Below are 19,570 nucleotides of genomic sequence, written 5' to 3'. Positions count from 1 at the left end.
CTTTCAGATCATAATGAATAAGACCGGGAGAGAGCTGATCCAGTACTTATACTGTGAGACGATGTGAAACAGGTAAATCCAGGTGAGAACATCCATTTAGAGAAGAATGGATGACGTCAGTAACACAGCAGTGGAACGGCAATAACCCGTTGGCCACGTTACGGTAGCGGGGGGGAGCCGTTGGCCACGTTACGGTAGCGGGGGGGCCCGGCCCTGAAAGCTAGATCAGTGGTGGCTGGTATCTTACTGCCTTTTGTCAGTTACATTTAATAAATGGAACGCACAAGAAAACAATCAAATATAAAATGGTTCACCTTCCTCCCATGGACAAAACCAGTTTAGACACGTCAGATGTATTCAACATTTCGGTTTAACTGAACTCATTTAATGTCAATAATACAGATACAAAATTAAAACCTTAAGTCTATCCAATATATTCTGAAAAAAAGATAAAATGTTAATTGACCAGAAAAAACAATACCAGACAATGTCATGATGAAGAAAGATGACATGCGATTTAAGCTGAGTGGCACAGCTGACTGAAACTGTTACAGAACCAAGTTAGGTATATAAAGGAAGACCAATCAAAACACCGACCGTCAGCCCCTAAGCACTTGTGGAGATCTGAGAGCATTGGATGGCGTAAGCAAAATGGAAATCATTTCACTAAGCCTATGACAAGGTAGTGTAGCTATGACAACTTTTGATATACCAAGGCTATCCAGTCTTTGCACGTCTACTCAACTGCCTAAAGGGCTATTTGAGCCAAAACTAGCAAGGAGAAAGGCTTCCACGTGTGCTTGGTGATGTCTAAAAAGACTGACAGAAAGCGTCGTTCTTCCCCTCCTGTGGTCCTGATTGATTGAAACACCAGGAAGTTATGGAGAAGACTTCCTCCAAGCACACAGTAGGGATGAGGGAGAGAGCCACGTGAGGGAGGGGGGAGCAACACACTGCATGTACAAGATGGAAGGAATGGATGGATGGATGGATGAAGAGAAAGTGTGAAGGGGCACGGTGTTGTTTCTACGCTGCCGACCGCCGTCGGATGATAAACGCTCCTCTTTGTAGCTGTCCCAGGTAGATCCTCATCTTGGTGCTGTCGCTGGTCTTCCTCACCCAGATCTGAGGGGAAACCCAACCAATAGGACGCATTATGGTCATTTACAAAAGAGCCTCTATATAATAAAAGCATGGTGCTCATCATATCAGGAGTTCCAAAACTTATCAAAAGAACATCCCACAATTTATTTACTGTATTAAACATATCAGGCCATTTTTAGGAAAACTATAATTTTTTCCATCCTATCTTCCAGCTCGAAATGAAAACACATACAAGCTAAGATCTCAATCTTGTTTTATGCTAAGAGCCCTCAAAATTAGAACAGAGCATGGAAAAATGGCCCTTTTACTTAGCCACCTGGGGTTGGAATTCCCTCCAAGCCAACCCAAAACTCCAGGATCTATTGTCCCTGGAGGAGTTCAAAGGACAAATAGATGATGAACAGGTTGTTGAGACATGTAGTTGTTCCTGGTTGTCACCCCATGTCACTAGTTTGCGTAGCCTTATGTAAGGAAGCATGTCGTTTTACTTCACAGACAGTTCGCTGTTGTATGCATGCTGCCGTCTGTTGCCCGTTTTGTCATTTCGTTTTTAGCCCGTCCCCACAGGCCTTTTGCCAGGCCATCTTGGAAATAAGAATTTGTTCTTAATTGAATTGCCTGGTTGAATAAGTTTTTTAAAAACACCACCATACAATACCTACACTGCACTTCGGACAGACTACTACGACCACCCTAACTCTATACTAGCAAGTCATGGATCCCTCTAATATATAATGGATTTAAGTGGTACAAGCATAGAGCTGTAGCTGTGGAAATGAGAACTGAAACCCACCTCATTTGTTCCCACTGAGCTGATGACACAGCTGATCTTGGTGTTCTCCTTGGACTCCAGGTGGATGGCCTGGCTCTTATGATACCTGATGGGAAAGCCACAAGTTGTTATTTATAAATAAATAAATAAATATATATGACAATTATCTTAAATTGCTGTAGGAATTTCTAAGCCTTTCGAAACCATGACCTATAAAAATATTACACGTAGCTCATTTAGTATAACAGGATTAATTATCTGGCATTGAGTGAGGGGTACGAGAAGGAATTACTTATATTTAACTAGGCAAGTCAGTTAAGAACAAATTCTTATTTACAATGACAGCCTACCGGGGAACAGTGGGTTAACTGCCTGATTTTTAATCTGTCAACTCAGGGATTCGATCTAGCAACCTTTCGGTTACTAGCCCAACGCTCTAACCACTAGGCTACCTGCCGCCCCAGGAATAATGTCCACTCAGATAAGGACTTTGAAACCTATAGGACAATATCCTCTTGAGCACACAATCCCTTAAAGATTATAATAGATAATCTGACAATGCTGTAATGGAGAGAAACAAAATGACCAAAAGCTAGGTAGTCTTTGATTGTGGCTGAGGAGAGAGTCCCTGAGGTAAGTGAAAAGGAGTGACAAGCTGGAACAGACAGAATCAGTAAAAGGTTTATTTCTTTATTGAAGAAAATATGTCCGCTTGCTTCAGCTGTCTTGCTTTCAGGCAAGCGCATTAGATGAAACATCATTACCGGGAGAAAGGAGAAGGAACACATGTGGTTTCAACCATGGCTGCTGAGTCTTCACCATCCTCTCCCCTCAGCCTTTCTTATCCTAGGTCTGGTGAGACTGTGGGAGCGAGAACGATAGCAGCGAACACTTCACTCAACTGAGATCCTCTCTCACTTCAGAATTGATCAAAGGCTACATGAAAGTCATGGAAAGCCATTTTTAATATCACAGAGGAGCACATTTCACATTTTCCACTCTTCAAAAGGAATTATTCATTGGTGCGTGATGTCCTATGCAGAGAGCTACTCTTTACCCAAAGGGCCTGAGAGGACAGATTATCCCATCCAAGCAAACACTGTCATTTCTGTCAGCCTATGGAACTATCACCAAATGGCATACTGCTCTGTACGCCAAAACCCATGTTCCATCCTCATGATAGCGATGTAATGTAATTTCATGGTGACAGGTAGTATGAGCTTGCCTGGCTAACATTCCAGCCACCCATTGGTTAATATGAAATATGACCTATTGGCCAGAGGGAATGTTACTATAAACATACTACAAACATGATTTCCATTTCTTGAATCTTGTTTTTGAAGTCTTAAAAAAAACAGACATATCAGCAAAGCCAAGAATTCTTCAGTGAGTAGAGCATGAGGATTTACACGGCTGTGGCGCCATCTAGTGGCAAATAAAAGTCAAGCGCATCATGAATTAAAACACTAGGTATTATATTATAGGGAATCAGTTCAGTAGATCTTATATTTAGACCAATCCTATTAAAACAGCGATAAACCACAACAGCAGACAATAAAAGTACAAAATTCCCCCTTTTTGCTGTTTCAGTCAGCTGTGCCACTCAGCTTAAATCGCATGTCATCTTTCTTCATGACATTGTCTGGTATTTTTTTTAACTTTTTTTAAATGGTCTAATCAACCAATTGAAAAAGATAGTCAGTGTGCATGTACCATCTCTTGTCGTAGTACAGCTTTCCCTCTTCAATGCGGGCCTCATAGCGCTGTGAGGGGGCCTCCATTGGAATGGTGGGCATTTGGTCTGGAGACGACGGAGACACTGGGGGAGAAAACATGGTGTGAGAAAAACTAAAGTAATTTCAATGTAAATAGTTAATTTACTAAAAACGCTGCCAGCCCAGGAGTTCTTGATGTTTAATGTAAATAAAATAAACATGTTTTTGTAGTCTGAACAAAAATCCTGTATAATAACTTGATTCATCTTCATTTTGTCTTGATGGCATTTAGACTGAAACAAAACAATCCAAACAGTTGTAAAAAATGGACTGCTCACATACCTGGACGCTTAGGGGATTTCAGCTGCTTGTTCAGTATTCGCAGATCTTCCAGGATCTGGTCATCGGTTAGCAAATAGTTAAGCTGAGGTGTGGATCGTTAAGGACAACTCGTCTTAATCAAATCATATTTTTTGTGTGTGTGTGTGTGTGTGTGTGTGCATATATATATATATATTTCTGTGAAGGGGTAAAACTGTATCTAGTAAGTTTTAACCCTGTGAAGATGAAAAGAAAAAGAAGTGAAATGTAACTAATCAGTCAAGACGAGATTCTTTGAAGCTGGACAGTGTCTAACATGGATCAACACTGTTGTAGACAAGACAGACAGTGATTGGACCTCTAGTAAAGGATATCAGGTGCAGGTTTCCTCCGCTTGTCTGGAATGGGGACTGGATCGTTGGGCCGCCTCCTTAACTTCCGTGTCATGATGGGTTTCACCTCCATGGAATCTACACAGGGGTAATATGGAATGAGCTTACCGCCATGCACCCGACACTGTAGAAATATTACTACTAAGTCCACCTGTCAGAGCACTTCAATGGGAATGTACATTCTAATAACTATATGGGTGACACTCATGTGGGTATAACACAGAGGAAAGCTATATTGGTACATGTACACCGAGTATACAAAACTTGGGGCTCCCGAGTGGCGCAGCGGTCTAAGGCTGTAACCAGGCTGTATCACAACCAGCAGTGATTGGGAGTCCCATTAGACGGTGCAAAATTGGCCCAGCATCGTCTGGGTTTGGACGTCATTGTAAATAAAATGTTGATCTTAACGGACTTGCCTAGTTAAATTAAAAAGTTCAAAAGAAAACACCTGCTCTTTCCATGACAGACTAACCAGGTGAATCTTATGATCCCTTATTGAAGTCAACTGTTAAATCCACTTCAAATCAGTGTAGATGAAGGGGAGGAGACGGGTTAAAGAAGGATGTTTAAGCCTTGGAGACGTGGATTGTACGTGTGCCATTCAGAGGGTGAATGGGCTGGACAAAATATTGAAGGGCCTTTGAACAGGGTATGGTAGTAGGTGCCAGGCACACCAGTTTGAGTGTGTCAAGAACTGCAACGCTGCTGGGTTTTAACAAGAATGGTCCACCACCCAAAGGACATCCAGCCAACTTGACAACTGTGGGAAGCATTGGAGTCAACATGGGCCATCTCCATATTATGGAGATTATCCCAATGTTTGGTATACTCAGCGTGTGTACACACACACACACACACACACACACATTCAGTGATCCGATTCAACAGTGCAGTTCTAGTACAGGGTCAGACCCCTCTTTGCCTCCAGAACAACCTGGGCATGGAAATGTTGCTCAGTTGGTAAGAGACCTAACGTGTGCCAGGAAAACATTCCCCACAACATTACACCACCAGCCTCTATTGACACCAGGCAGGATGGGGCCATGGACTCATGCTGCTTACTCCAAATCCTGACTGCCATCTGTATGCCAACAGGAACCAGGATTCGTTGGACCAGGCAATGTTTTTCCACTCAATTGTCCAGTGTTGGTGATTGCATGCCCAGCTGATAGGAGTGGAACCGGTGCGGTCGTCTGCTGCAATAGCTCATCTGTGACAAGGACCGATGAGTTGTGCTTACCGAGAAGCCATTCTGCGCCGTGATTTGCCCATTTGTGGCACGCCTGTTAGATTGCACGATTCTTGCCGTCTTGTCTCAGTAAACCCTAGACACTGCCGTGTGTGAAAAGCCCAGGAGGCTTCAATTGAATGATTAAAAATCTGCAAGTTAGAGAGTGAAAACAATGTATCTAAGACTTTTAGCCCTTGTTAGTATGAAGGTTGTGAGATATAAGATGAGCTAAGAAACTCCATCTCCAAAACACTTCCACTGAGGATAAAATAAGTTAGCCTACATAGTCTTCTTCCTCAGCAAAAACCAACCGTCACCCATCAGTCTTTTTTACCCCCCCCCCCACCCAGAGTGTGATGAGAGGAGGGAGACAGTCTCAGTGATTCTCCTACCGCCTGTCAGCTCCATTGTTAATTTCTCATTCTCTATCATCTTCTTCTTCTCCTCTAGCTCAGCAATTAAGTTTTCCTTCAGCTCCACCTTCTTATCGTCAAACTCTTTCACCGCCGCCTTCTTCTCTTTGATGTAGTTCCTCTCCACCTGTTCTGTCTGAGAGCGAGAGAGAAGGAACCAGAGAGAGAAGGATCCAGAGAGAGAAGGAACCAGAGAGAGCAGGAACCAGAGAGAGCAGGAACCAGAGAGAGAAGGAACCAGAGAGAGAAGGAACCAGAGAGAGAAGGAACCAGAGAGAGAAGGAACCAGAGAGAGAAGGAACCAGAGAGAGAAGGAACCAGAGAGAGAAGGATCCAGAGAGAGAAGGATCCAGAGAGAGAAGGATCCAGAGAGAGAAGGATCCAGAGAGAGAAGGAACCAGAGAGAGAAGGAACCAGAGAGAGAAGGAACCAGAGAGAGAAGGAACCAGAGAGAGAAGGAACCAGAGAGAGAAGGAACCAGAGAGAGAAGGAACCAGAGATTGTGTCGAAAGGCCATAAAATACATTTAAAAAAATGCAATAATTAGCAGGTGAAGGAGTCAGTTGAATTTCCATGTTAGGTAATAATATCAAAACATCCCTTACCTCAAGTTGGAGAAAGAGATCTGTAAGAAAGAAACAGACAAATTACAATGTTAACGCTCATGTTGACTGCATTGTCAGTTAATCCCTGGCTGTCACATTGACTTTAAGCACAAAACCAACAACCACAAAAAAATAGTGTTTTTATTCATCATGTACACAGCAGGAATAAATGGTGCAGTAAATGCTTACAAGCTGGCTCCCTCAAAAATGCAGCACACACTTTGGGTGTTCAAGTTTAAATGACACAGAATGAGGTCTCTCCATGTGGCAACAACTTAACGGTGACTGAGTGTATCCCAAATGGCACCCTACGCCTTATGGGCCCTGGTCCAAAGGTAGTGTACTATATAGGGAGCCATTTAGGGATGAGCACAGTGATCCTATTCCACAACAGTGCCATTTTCTTACCAGCATTGCGGACTCTCTCCTTGTATTGTTGGTCCAGCTTCTTCATTCTCTTCTGGTACTCCTGAAGTGTTCCTGCAGGGAAGAGTTTAATTAAAACACAGCATATACAGTTGAAGTCAGAAGTTTACATACACCTAGGCCAAATACATTTAAACTCAGTTTCATAATTCCTGACATTTAATCCTAGTAAGAATTTCCTGTTTTAGGTCAGTGAGGATCACCACTTTATTTTATGAATGTGAAATGTCAGAATAATAGTAGAGAGAATTATTCCTTTCATCACATTCCCAGTGGGTCAGAAGTGTACATACACTCAATTTGTATTTGGTGGCGTTGCCATTAAATTATTTAAACTTGGGTCAAACGTTTCGGGTAGCCTTCCACAAGTATCCCATAATAAGTTGGGTTATTTTGGCCCATTCCTCCTGACAGAGCTGGTGTAATTGAGTCAGGTTTGTAGGCCTCCTTGCTCGCACATGTTTTTTTCAGTTCTGCCCACAAATTTATGGGATTGAGGTCAGGGGTTTGGGATGGCCACTCCAATACCTTGACCTTGTTGTCCTTAAGCCATTTTGCCACAACTTTGGAAGTATGCTTGGGGTCATTGTCCATTTGAACAGACCCATTTGCAACCAAGCTTTAAATTCCTGAGTGATGTTGCTTCAATATAGCCACATCATTTTCGTTCTTCATGATGCCATCTATTTTGTGAAGTACACCAGTCCCTTATGCAGCAAAGCACCCCCACAACAAGCTGCTGCCACCCCCATGCTTCACAGTTGGGATGGTGTTCTTCAGCTTGCAACCCTCCCCCTTTTCCTCCAAACATAACAATGGTCATTATGGCCAAACAGTTCTATTTTTATTTAATCAGACTAGAAAGTATGCTCTCTGTCCCCATGTGCAGTTTGCAAACCGTTGTCTGGCTATTTTATGGTAGTTTTGGAGCAGTGGCTCCTTCCCTGCCGAGCGGCCTTTCAGCTTATGTCGATACAGGACTTGTTTTACTGTGGTTATAGATACTTTTGTACCTGTTTCCTCCAGCATCTACACAAGTTCCTTTGCTGTTCTGGGATCGATATACATTTTTCGCACCAAAGTACTGTAATCTCTAGGAGACAGAAAGTGTCTCATTCCTGAGCAGTATGACAGCTGCGTGGTCTCATGGTGTTTAACTGCATACTATTGTTTGTACAGATGAATGTCGTACCTTCAGGCATTTGGAAATTGCTCCCAAAGATGAACTAGGCTTGTGGAGGTCTACAATTTATTTGAGGTCTTGTCTGATTTATTTTGATTTTCCCATGATGTCAAGCTAAGTGGCACTGAATTGGACGATAGGCCTTGAAATACATCCACAGGTACACCTCCAATTGACAAATTATGTCAATTAGCCTATGACAACATTTTCTGGACTTTCCCAAGCTGTTTAAAGGTAGTCAACTTTGTGTATGTAAACTTCTGACCCACTGGAATTGTGATAGTGTTTTTTTATAAGTGAAATCATCTGTCTAAACAATTGTTGGAAAATGACTTGTCATGTAAATATCCTAAACAACTTGCCAAAACTATAGTTTATTAACAAGACATTTGTGGAGTGGTTGAAAAACAAGTGTACGTAAACTTCCAACTTCTTATCCAACCAATCTCTGAAAGCAAAGAGCACCACCCTCTGAGGAGCCATCATAACAGTTGTGCAAAATGATAGGTCTGCTCAGCTCTACTTATGCACGCGGAGGAATTCATGACATTGATAATCACATTGATTGTGAATGCAAGGAGGATAATGAACTGATTATAGGCTAGGCCTAATTCATAAACGCAGTGAGGATAATTGGAAACAGTGACACTACCCTCTTGGAGTTGCGTCAACTGCCTTTTCAATGATGCCAGCTTGTCTTGGTACATCCTGAAACCAAATAAAACATGATTATCACAACCAACTACTAAATCTGTAACTGTAGTCATTCAAGATCAGGCTACATTTTGAACATCCCATTTCATCCAAGTCAACATATATTCTATCCAGTGTAACCGTGCAATTGGTGGACAACACTCACTGTTCTTTGATTTCCACATAGTCATCCTCATCATGTTTCGCCAGGTCAGTTTCACTGGCATCTTCTGTGTCTGAAAGAGGGAGAAGAAAAAAAAGAGAAAAAAAATGGCGGACGTCAGTAAGTAGGCTAACAGTTCACCAATATCATATGACATAGGGCCTATGCCAAGAAAACATTTTCAGAACAATTTGTTCAATAGCAAGTCAATGAAATGTCTAATTTTAGGAAAGCTGGAAACAGTAGTAGGATAGATGTAGCTACTCAGTCAAGTTACCTTTATTTGGATCCCCAATGAGTGCGTTACCAGCCATTTCCCTTTAGACTTATACAAAAATAAACTAACAAAGTAAAACAAGGTCGTCTGATAAATGCGAAATGTTATGTCGTAGGCTAAAGTAGCCACACGCAAGATGGCAAGCTAGCTAACTCAGCGTTCAGCTAACAGGCTTGCTCATTTCTATCAAAAAAAAGTTAGCAATTAAATGTTAACCAGAATTGCACAGACCGGGCAGTGACTCCAGATTAGTAAACAGTCGTTTCTTATTTGACCAGCCAGCTAATTCTCAACAAAAGGGTTTACATTGAGTGCCTAACATTTGTCCCGTTGCTAACGCGTAGCAAATTGATGAAGCCAAATACGAGAGCGATTTGTCAAGCTAGCCAATTTAGCTATTAGCAACAGCTAATTCAAGACTTGGCAATTGAACCGGTTTCAAATGTTGTTAGCTAGATGCAATCTCTGCGTGGCCTGCATGAGAATACGTAGTTGTGTACCTATTTTAGATACCCGACTAGCTCGTTAGCTACTGAGTTTGCCAGCGCCAAAGCAGGTTTTTGCCGGTGACCTGTCAGCTGATGGTAGCTAACGCTAGCTAGCGGCGTAACGTTAACGCTTGCTAGCTAGTTACAACACCAGTGAATGGTTGACTTAACATTGACAAGACTAACACAACTCTCCATCAAATACAGGTAACATGAGTAAAGGGTCATTGCTTAAATCTGTAGATATACCCAAAGTTAACAGCACAAATGCAACGTGACATTTGGAAATAGCCTGCATCAGCGCGCGGCCTTAAAACCTAATTTAGCTAAATCCCAACAAACCACCTTCATCTACGCACGTACCCAATGAAATGGCTGGCCTCAAAGTTAACTGGACATGTAAGGAGAGCTGAAATTACAAAATCAAATATAGTTTCTTATACTTCACACCAACAGTGGCAAGACGGTGTCAGAAAAGGCCAATCACTGAAATCATATTGGTGTTAAAGCAAATGATGAGTCTTTCTTGCCACCTGTCAACCATTACAAATGTTTTACTGAGAATGACTGCCTGCCTGTTTGTTACGAATTTAACTCCAAAATCGAGACTCCAAGTCCAATGCACGGTTACAAAAACTACTTTTTCTCTCTCTCTCATATATATATTACGTTAGCGCTGTCTGTCCACCACTTGACAACGTGTTGCTGTATAAAAGTAAAGCCGGGCTTGACCGCTAAACATGAAAGTTCAAAAAGATAATGAACTTGTCCCTCATCTACACTAACAGGTAGCTTTCCTGCCAGGGGCGTATTCATTACAACCAAACGAAAAGGGGCGGGACCTACCTGAATTTGTCCAATAGAAACTCTCGTTTTTAACAGTTTGGACTCATGATTAAACTCCTGCGAACAACAAGCTGGATTATAGAAACCTGTGTTAATTCAACGCTGGCTAGCTAGCGTTAGTTACCCAAACTGGCGCAAACTTTACTCTTCAATGGGGATGGGTTCATTCTTTAAAAAAATGTATTAAAAAATAAAAAACGTGCAAAGGTCACACTAGTTTTAGGAGACTATTTGAGAAAAGTAACAACGTTTATTAGCAAATATCACAAGAGTAGCTAGCTAACAAAATGTGCTACATTGGCGAACCTACCTTCTTCCGAGTCTCTTCCCCTGAAGCTTCGATCATCGTCGTCGTCCACACTATCAAGTTCTTCTTCATCATTGTAATAATCTACCATCGGTGATAGTAAAGTAGAAGCCATTTGATGGCAAGTAAAAATGTAAACAAACGTTAGATAAACAATCGATTTGGAATTTGCAGTTCAGAACAAAACAGCGCCTACATCTGTTAAGACCCCATGAGAAGTAAGATGGCCGTTATTGCGCCTGACCAAAATATTTAAAACAAAACTGTAGAGATTATTTTTAATAGTAATTTTATCACATCTTTGTGTCATGCATACACCAATGTAATAGTATAAATTAAATAGCGTTTTTCCATGAAACAGGGTTAGTTACCAGTATCTTCGCTATATTTTAGCAGTCTAATTAGGCATTTCTAGGTCAGCCCTTGTGCAGAGCAAAAGATTTTCAGCGATTTGTATAAGTTTACAATTAAATGCTATACAGAATTGCACATGCCGGACAACCATTCACTTCATATTAGTAAACCGTTGTTTCTTATTTGACCAGTCAGCTAATTCCCAACAGCAAAGGGTTTACATTGAGTGCCAACATTTGCCACATGTTGATTTGCTAGCCTCGATTTTGTTACGAATTGACCCTGCGCTGGGTCAATCATAACATAATGGCTATCGGGGTAAAGTGCGTGTCTTGAAAGTATTTACGTCCCTCACGTTCACATAACTGTATAGACACTAAACTATTAATATCCCTAAACCTGGGTATTCGAAATAGTTGCTGAGTAGGGTTGTTCGTTTTTTGCGGTCATCACACATACACCGACATATACCTTGACAAAACCATAGGGACCCCAAACACAGAATATCCATTATATTGACCAGGTAATCTAGGTCTAGCAAAAATATCCAGCAGAAAAAGCACTAAAAACCTGCCCAAAGCGCGGAACACAAGGCCATATTTTTTTCCCACGGCAAGAGATGAGTTGCCATATTTATCCTATAAACCATTTTCCATATCGTTAGAGGCAATTAATAAGGAATATTGTAGTAATTTGTAATGACGGTATAAGCAAACTATTGCGAGCTGTCATAGCGCAAAGGCTTTTCAAAGGAAATAATTTGCCTTTACACACTTTTCTATCAATGGATGTCGATTTAACTCGCATGACTGCTATGATTAAGCAATACGGCACAGAGAATGGTTTTAAATTTAAAAAAATTATCAGAAATACCTAATTTACCTAATAAGGCTGTAACATAACAAAATGTGGAAAAAGTGAAGGGGTCTGAATACTTTACGAATGCACAAGACATACCCCCCCCCCAGACACGCCACTCTGGGTTTCTTCCCAGTACCCCAACCAAAAACAGATTGAATCCCTCGTCATTGTGGAATGCTCTGCCACAAGAGGTTACTCAGGCAAAAAGCAGGTTTCGCTTTTTAACAAATTTAAAAAATCATTATCACAGCACCTCTCCTCTTTCTAAAGATATAATTGAACTGTACTCTAAGAATATTAATATGTACAGTGCCTTGCGAAAGTATTCGGCCCCCTTGAACTTTGCGACCTTTTGCCACATTTCAGGCTTCAAACATAAAGATATAAAACTGTATTTTTTTGTGAAGAATCAGCAACAAGTGGGACACAATCATGAAGTGGAACGACATTTATTGGATATTTCAAACTTTTTTAACAAATCAAAAACTGAAAAATTGGGCGTGCAAAATTATTCAGCCCCCTTAAGTTAATACTTTGTAGCGCCACCTTTTGCTGCGATTACAGCTGTAAGTCGCTTGGGGTATGTCTCTATCAGTTTTGCACATCGAGAGACTGAAATTTTTTCCCATTCCTCCTTGCAAAACAGCTCGAGCTCAGTGAGGTTGGATGGAGAGCATTTGTGAACAGCAGTTTTCAGTTCTTTCCACAGATTCTCGATTGGATTCAGGTCTGGACTTTGACTTGGCCATTCTAACACCTGGATATGTTTATTTTTGAACCATTCCATTGTAGATTTTGCTTTATGTTTTGGATCATTGTCTTGTTGGAAGACAAATCTCCGTCCCAGTCTCAGGTCTTTTGCAGACTCCATCAGGTTTTCTTCCAGAATGGTCCTGTATTTGCTCCATCCATCTTCCCATCAATTTTAACCATCTTCCCTGTCCCTGCTGAAGAAAAGCAGCCACCATGTTTGACAGTGGGGATGGTGTGTTCAGGGTGATGCGCTGTGTTGCTTTTACGCCAAACATAACGTTTTGCATTGTTGCCAAAAAGTTAAATTTTGGTTTCATCTGACCAGAGCACCTTCTTCCACATGTTTGGTGTGTCTCCCAGGTGGCTTGTGGCAAACATTAAACAACACTTTTTATGGATATCTTTAAGAAATGTCTTTCTTCTTGCCACTCTTCCATAAAGGCCAGATTTGTGCAATATACTGCAATATACTGATTGTTGTCCTATGGACAGAGTCTCCCACCTCAGCTGTAGATCTCTGCAGTTCATCCAGAGTGATCATGGGCCTCTTGGCTGCATCTCTGATCAGTCTTCTCCTTGTATGAGCTGAAAGTTTAGAGGGACGGCCAGGTCTTGGTAGATTTGCAGTGGTCTGATACTCCTTCCATTTCAATATTATCGCTTGCACAGTGCTCCTTGGGATGTTTAAAGCTTGGGAAATCTTTTTGTATCCAAATCCGGCTTTAAACTTCTTCACAACAGTATCTCGGACCTGCCTGGTGTGTTCCTTGTTCTTCATGATGCTCTCTGCGCTTTTAACGGACCTCTGAGACTATCACAGTGCAGGTGCATTTATACGGAGACTTGATTACACACAGGTGGATTGTATTTATCATCATTAGTCATTTAGGTCAACATTGGATCATTCAGAGATCCTCACTGAACTTCTGGAGAGAGTTTGCTGCACTGAAAGTAAAGGGGCTGAATAATTTTGCACGCCCAATTTTTCAGTTTTTGATTTGTTAAAAAAGTTTGAAATATCCAATAAATGTCGTTCCACTTCATGATTGTGTCCCACTTGTTGTTGATTCTTCACAAAAAAATACAGTTTTATATCTTTATGTTTGAAGCCTGAAATGTGGCAAAAGGTCGCAAAGTTCAAGGGGGCCGAATACTTTCGCAAGGCACTGTATCTATTAATAGTATAAATAGTATTTTTGTTGTCTCGTTGTGTCTTTCCTATATACAGTACCAGTCAAAAGTTTGTACACACCTACCCTTTCAAGGGTTTTTCTTTATTTTCACTATTTTCTACATTGTAGAATAATAGTAAAGACATCAACATATGAAATAACACATATGGAATCATGTAGTAACCAAAAAAGTGTTAAACAAATCAAAATATATATGAGATTCTTCAAAGTAGCCACCCTACCGTTAAAAAGATACCTTATGCTCCTGAGTGGCGCCATAGGCGGAAATCCCAGGGGGGGCGGGGAGGACACGACCCCCCCATCCTGGGAAAAATATGATTTGTCCCCCCCAATATATCACTGTAAACATAACTATGTCATTTAAATAATATGAATAATACTCAATGAAAGCACTTGTGCTGATTATAGACACTTAATAGCACGTTTTTAAGTTATAAAAGATTGCGACCCCCTGCCCTTTGCCTCACAATGGTTTGATTCACTGCCAGTTCCTTAGCTGGCTAGGTAACAGAGGGTTCGTATCTACTGTCTGAAAGGCACTCAATGCACGTAACTTAATCCAATCAATCGCGCCATAGCAATGTTTTTTTTTTATGTTGGCAGGGTTCACACACACACTAGCTGAATTTGCAGAGCTAGCGGGCAAATATGAACTATTAAGCTAGCTAGTACCTATTCCATTTATGTGGCGTCGTCAAAGATGGAATCTTTGCTATCATCAGTTTATTCCAAGATCAGCATGCAGCTGTAGTGCTTCAAAGTCCCTGTGATAAGGCCAGCGATAAACTGAACTCCAAACTGAACAGAATTACACTCTCTTCTACCATTGTCTTAAATATCTTTAATGGTCTCGTTGCAAAAGCTAACTTGTCCCTATGGAACTTTTATTTTTTTATTTTATTTCACCTTTATTTAACTAGGTAGCAAAGATTATAGGAAACGCCACAGAAACGGAATTGGTCCTCGCTAGTTTTGCAAATTCAGCTATTGTTGGAAGCCAGCCAATATGAAACAAACTATATTAAAATTCCAAAAGGTTGCAGCATATGTTGTGTAAATGGTGAACTCATACAGCTGTCAACTCGTCACTGCAATCCGTGTCACATTTGCTAGCTACCGTTTAGATCGAAGCCCATATAGAATGATAGAAGATAAGATGATAGGAGCCCATCTCCTACTGTAAATAACCGACACACTGTGTGTGTGTGTGTGTGTGTGTGTGTGTGTGTGTGTGTGGCCAGCCAGGTAGAAAAATGTCAGAAAAAAATTAAAAAGACAGACATCAGAGTATTTTTCAGTACACCAAAACGCAAAGTAAGAACCCTAGTAGCCTAATATCTCAAAGACTAGTTGATAAAATGTTCATTAGAAAGAAGTGAAATGCTAATGGAAATGTTTCACAATGATGTTATTAGGCAGAGCAGGCACCAGATGGCACACAGACAGCAGAGCTGGGGACAGATGGGCAGGGACAGACTGGCAGAGACAGACTGGCAGGGACAGATATGTAGGGACAGACTGGCAGAGACAGACTGGCAGGGACAGATATGTAGGGACAGACTGGCAGAGACAGACTGGCAGGGACAGATGGGCAGGGACAGACTGGCAGAGACAGATATGGGGGGACAGATGGGCAGGGACAGACTGGCAGAGACAGACTGGCAGGGACAGATATGCAGGGACAGACTGGCAGAGACAGACATTCAGGGACAGATATGCAGGGACAGACTGGCAGAGACAGATGGGCAGGGACAGATATGCAGGGACAGACTGGCAGAGACTGATAGGCAGGGACAGACTGGCAGAGACAGATGGGCAGGGACAGATATGCAGGGACAGACTGGCAGAGACAGACTGGCAGAGACAGGGAGTCTCAGGTAAGTTTGTTGAGTCTTTGTTTGGCAACATTATGAAAGGTTCTAAAAAAAATGACTTGTAAAATAGGGACATCATTTGAAAATGCCATGGATACCCCCACTCTCAACTTAAACTGGTGACTGAACTAAGATTTGTTTAAGGCAATGGTATTGCTGTTGTGATTAATTGTTTAGTTTTGTGTACCGGTAGTTAGGAGTACGGCAAACACCTTATTTATTTTCTAGCGACAGACTGTGAGTCAGTGAGGGTGGTGAAAGGGGAAGAGCCAGGGAGAGAGACTTCAGAGGACAGTGTCACAGCCACGGCAGGACCAGGTGTCAACCTTGTTGCCAGCAGCACCAGTATATGGGGACAGTGGCACAGCATTGTCCAATTACCTCAATGGCACAAAACCATATCAGCCACACCCAGAATTTACAGAACCGCAAACTCTTGCCAACAGAGTGTTGACGTTTCAAGAGAGATGGTTTTGCAATTTCCCATGGCTACATTATACACCATCAATAAAAGGAGTGTTGTATTCACTGTAGTCAAGGGTTTTCAAGCCAGCCATCTTTTGGCCAAAGAGCAAATGTTGCCTTCATTAGTGCAGGATTTAGGAACTGGAGAAAAGCCATGGAGAAAATGTAATGTAATTGTCCCCTCCAAAGTTGATATCAGATTTTCGCCCCTGAGTGGCACAGCGGTCTAAGACACTGCATCTCAGTACTAGAGGTGTCATTACAGACCCTGGTTCGATTCCAGGCTGAATCACAACTGGCCGTGATTGGGTGTCTCATAGGGCGGTACACAATTGGCCCAGAGTCGTCTGGGTTTGGCCGTCATTGTAAAAAAGAATTTGTTCTTAACTGACTTGCCGAGTTTAATAAAGGTTCAATAAAATTAATAACAAAAATAAAAGGTAGAGGGCGTGGATCAGAAAAACAGTCAGTATCTGCTGTGGCCACCATTTGCCTCATGCAGTGCGACACATCTTTCGCATAGAGTTGATCAGGCTGTTGATTGGGGCCTGTGGAATGTTCTCCCACTCCTCTTTAATGGCTGTGCGAGGTTGATAGATATTGGTGAGAACTGGAACACGCTGTCGTTCACATCGATCCAGAGCATCCCAAACATGCTCAATGGGTGGTGTCATGTCTGGTGAGTATGCAGACCATGTAATAGCTGGGAAATGTTCAGCTTCCAGGAATTGTGTACAGATCCTTGCTGCTGTGTATTATTATGCTGTAACATGAGGTGATGGCGGCGGATGAAAGGCCTCAGGATCTCATCACGGTATTTCTGTGTACTAAAATTGTCATCGATAAAATGCAATTGTGTTTGTTTTCCGTAGCTTATGCCTACCCATACAATAACCCCACCGCCACCATGGGGCAGTCTGTTCACAATGTAGACATCAGCAAACTGCTCACCCACACAACAGTTGAATAGTTGTACAGTTGAAACCGTGAAGAGCAGACCAGTGGCCATCAAAGGTGAGCATTTGCCCACTGAAGTCGGTGACCACGCCGAACTGCAGGCAGGTCTAGATCCTGGTGAGGATGACAAGCATGCAGATGAGCTTCCCTGAGACGGTTTCTGACAGTTTGTGCAGAAATATTTTTTTTGTGCAAACCCACAGTTTCATCAGCTGTCCAGGTAGCTGGCCTCAGACGATCTCGCAGGTGAAGAAGCCGGATGTTCATCGCGCACCAGTGCGCGCTAGCCAAGGTTGCCAGGTGCACGGTGTAGCCTCCGACACATTGGTGCGGCTGGCTTCCGGGTTGGATGCGCGCTGTGTTAAGAAGCAGTACGGCTGGTTGGGTTGTGTATCGGAGGACGCATGACATTCAGCCTTCGTCTCTCCCGAGCCCGTACGTTTGTAGCTACTACAACAATTGGATACCACGAAATTGGGGAGAAAAAGGGGTAAAAAAAAAGGAAAAAAGAAAAGAAGAAGCCGGATGTGGAGGTCCTGGGCTGACGTGGTTACACTTGGTCTGCGGTTGTTCGGCCGGTCGGACGTACTGCCAAATTCTCTAAAATGACGATGGAGGCGGCTTATGGTAGAGAAATTAACTTTCAATTCCATGGCAACAGCTCTGGTGGACATTCCTGGAGGTAGCATGCCAATTACACCATCCCTCAAAACTTGGGTGGCATTGTGTTGTGTGACAAAACTGCACATTTTAGAGTAGCCTTATATTGTCCCCAGCACAAGGTGTAATGATCATGCTGTTTAATCATGCTGTTTAATCAGCTTCTTGATATGCCACAGCTGTCAGGTGGATGGATTATCTTGGCAAAGTAGAAATTCTCAGGAATGTAAACATATTTGGGCACAATATTTGAGAGAAATAAGCTTTCTGTGTGCATGTAACATTCCCGGGATCTTTTATTTCAGCTCATGAAACATGGGACAACACTTTACATGTTGCATTTTTATTTCTGTTCAGTATATATATAAACTCAGCAAAAAAAGAAACGTCCCATTTTCAAGGCCCTGTCTTTCAAAGACAATTCGTAAAAATCCAAATAACTTCACAGATCTTCATTGAAAAGGGTTTGTTCATGCTTGTTCAATGAACCATAAACAATTAATAAACATGCACCTGTGGAACTGTCGTTAAGACACTAACAGCTTACAGACGGTAGGCAATTAAGGTCATAGTTATGAAAACTTAGGACACTAAAGAGGCCTTTCTACTGACTCTGAAAAACACCAAAAGAAAGTGGCCCAGGGTCCCTTCTCATCTGCGTGAACGTGCCTTAGGCCTGCTGCAAGGAGGCCATGGGGACTGCAGACGTGGCCAGGGCAATAAATTGCAATTTTCTGTACTGTGAGACGCCTAAGACAGTGCTACAGCGAGACAGGACGGACAGCTGATCATCCTCGCAGTGGCAGACCACGTGTATCAACACCTGCACAGGATCGGTACATCCGAACATCACACCTAATGGACAGGTACAGGATGGCAACAACAACTGCCTGAGTTACACCAGGAGTTACACCAGGTACGCACAATCCCTCCATCTGTGCTCAGACTGTCCGCAATAGGCTGAGAGAGCCTGGACTGAGGGCTTGTAGGCCTGTTGTAAGGCAGGTCCTCACCAGACATCACCGGCAACAACGTCGCCAATGGGCACAAACCCACTGTCGCTGGACCAGACAGGACTGGCAAAATGTGCTCTTCACTGACGAGTCACGGTTTTGTCACACCAGGGGTGATGGTCTGATTCACGTTTGTCGTCGAAGGAATGAACGTTACACACAAAGGCCTGTACTCTGGAGCAGGATCGATTTGGAGGTGGAGGGTCCATCATGGTCTGGGGCGTTGTGTCACAGCATCGGACTGAGCTTGTTGTCATTGCAGGCAATCTCAACGCTGTGCGTTACAGGGAAGACATCCTCCTGCCTCATGTGGTACCCTTCCTGCAGGCTCATCCTGACATGACCCTCCAGCATGACAATGCCACCAGCCATACTGCTCATTCTGTGCATAGTTTCCTGCAAGACAGGAATGTCAGTGTTCTGCCATGGCCAGTGAAGAGCCCGGATCTCAATCCCTTTGAGCACGTCTGGGACCTGTTGGATCAGAGGGTGAGGGCTAGG

General features: G+C 42.5%; 1 protein-coding gene across 4 annotated transcripts; it reads right to left on the bottom strand.

Annotated features, from left to right (window-relative positions):
• Positions 1-352: 352 nt before the first annotated feature.
• LOC110536385 (sin3 histone deacetylase corepressor complex component SDS3) lies at positions 353-11,162 on the bottom strand. 4 transcript variants are annotated; one of them, XM_036936335.1, is made up of 12 exons: positions 10,456-10,617; positions 10,150-10,195; positions 9,025-9,094; positions 8,818-8,873; positions 6,965-7,036; positions 6,557-6,576; positions 5,931-6,087; positions 4,287-4,382; positions 3,934-4,020; positions 3,590-3,695; positions 1,898-1,982; positions 353-1,125 (listed from the first exon to the last, which is right to left on the bottom strand). In XM_036936335.1, the coding sequence occupies exons 1-12, from the start codon at positions 10,600-10,602 to the stop codon at positions 1,027-1,029; spliced, it is 1,041 nt and encodes a 346-aa protein (XP_036792230.1). In that variant the 5' UTR covers positions 10,603-10,617; the 3' UTR covers positions 353-1,026. The 4 variants fall into 4 exon arrangements, with proteins under 4 accessions (XP_036792230.1, XP_036792231.1, XP_036792233.1 ...); XM_036936336.1 differs by lacking the exons at positions 10,150-10,195; positions 10,456-10,617 and adding an exon at positions 10,943-11,162; XM_036936338.1 differs by having other exon boundaries at positions 9,299-10,580.
• Positions 11,163-19,570: the final 8,408 nt, after the last annotated feature.

This window comes from Oncorhynchus mykiss, chromosome 11, assembly GCF_013265735.2.
Source record: "Oncorhynchus mykiss isolate Arlee chromosome 11, USDA_OmykA_1.1, whole genome shotgun sequence".
NCBI lineage: Eukaryota > Metazoa > Chordata > Actinopteri > Salmoniformes > Salmonidae > Oncorhynchus > Oncorhynchus mykiss.
The sequence above is the reverse complement of the archived record's forward strand: the minus strand, read 5'-3'. Positions and strand labels throughout refer to the sequence as shown.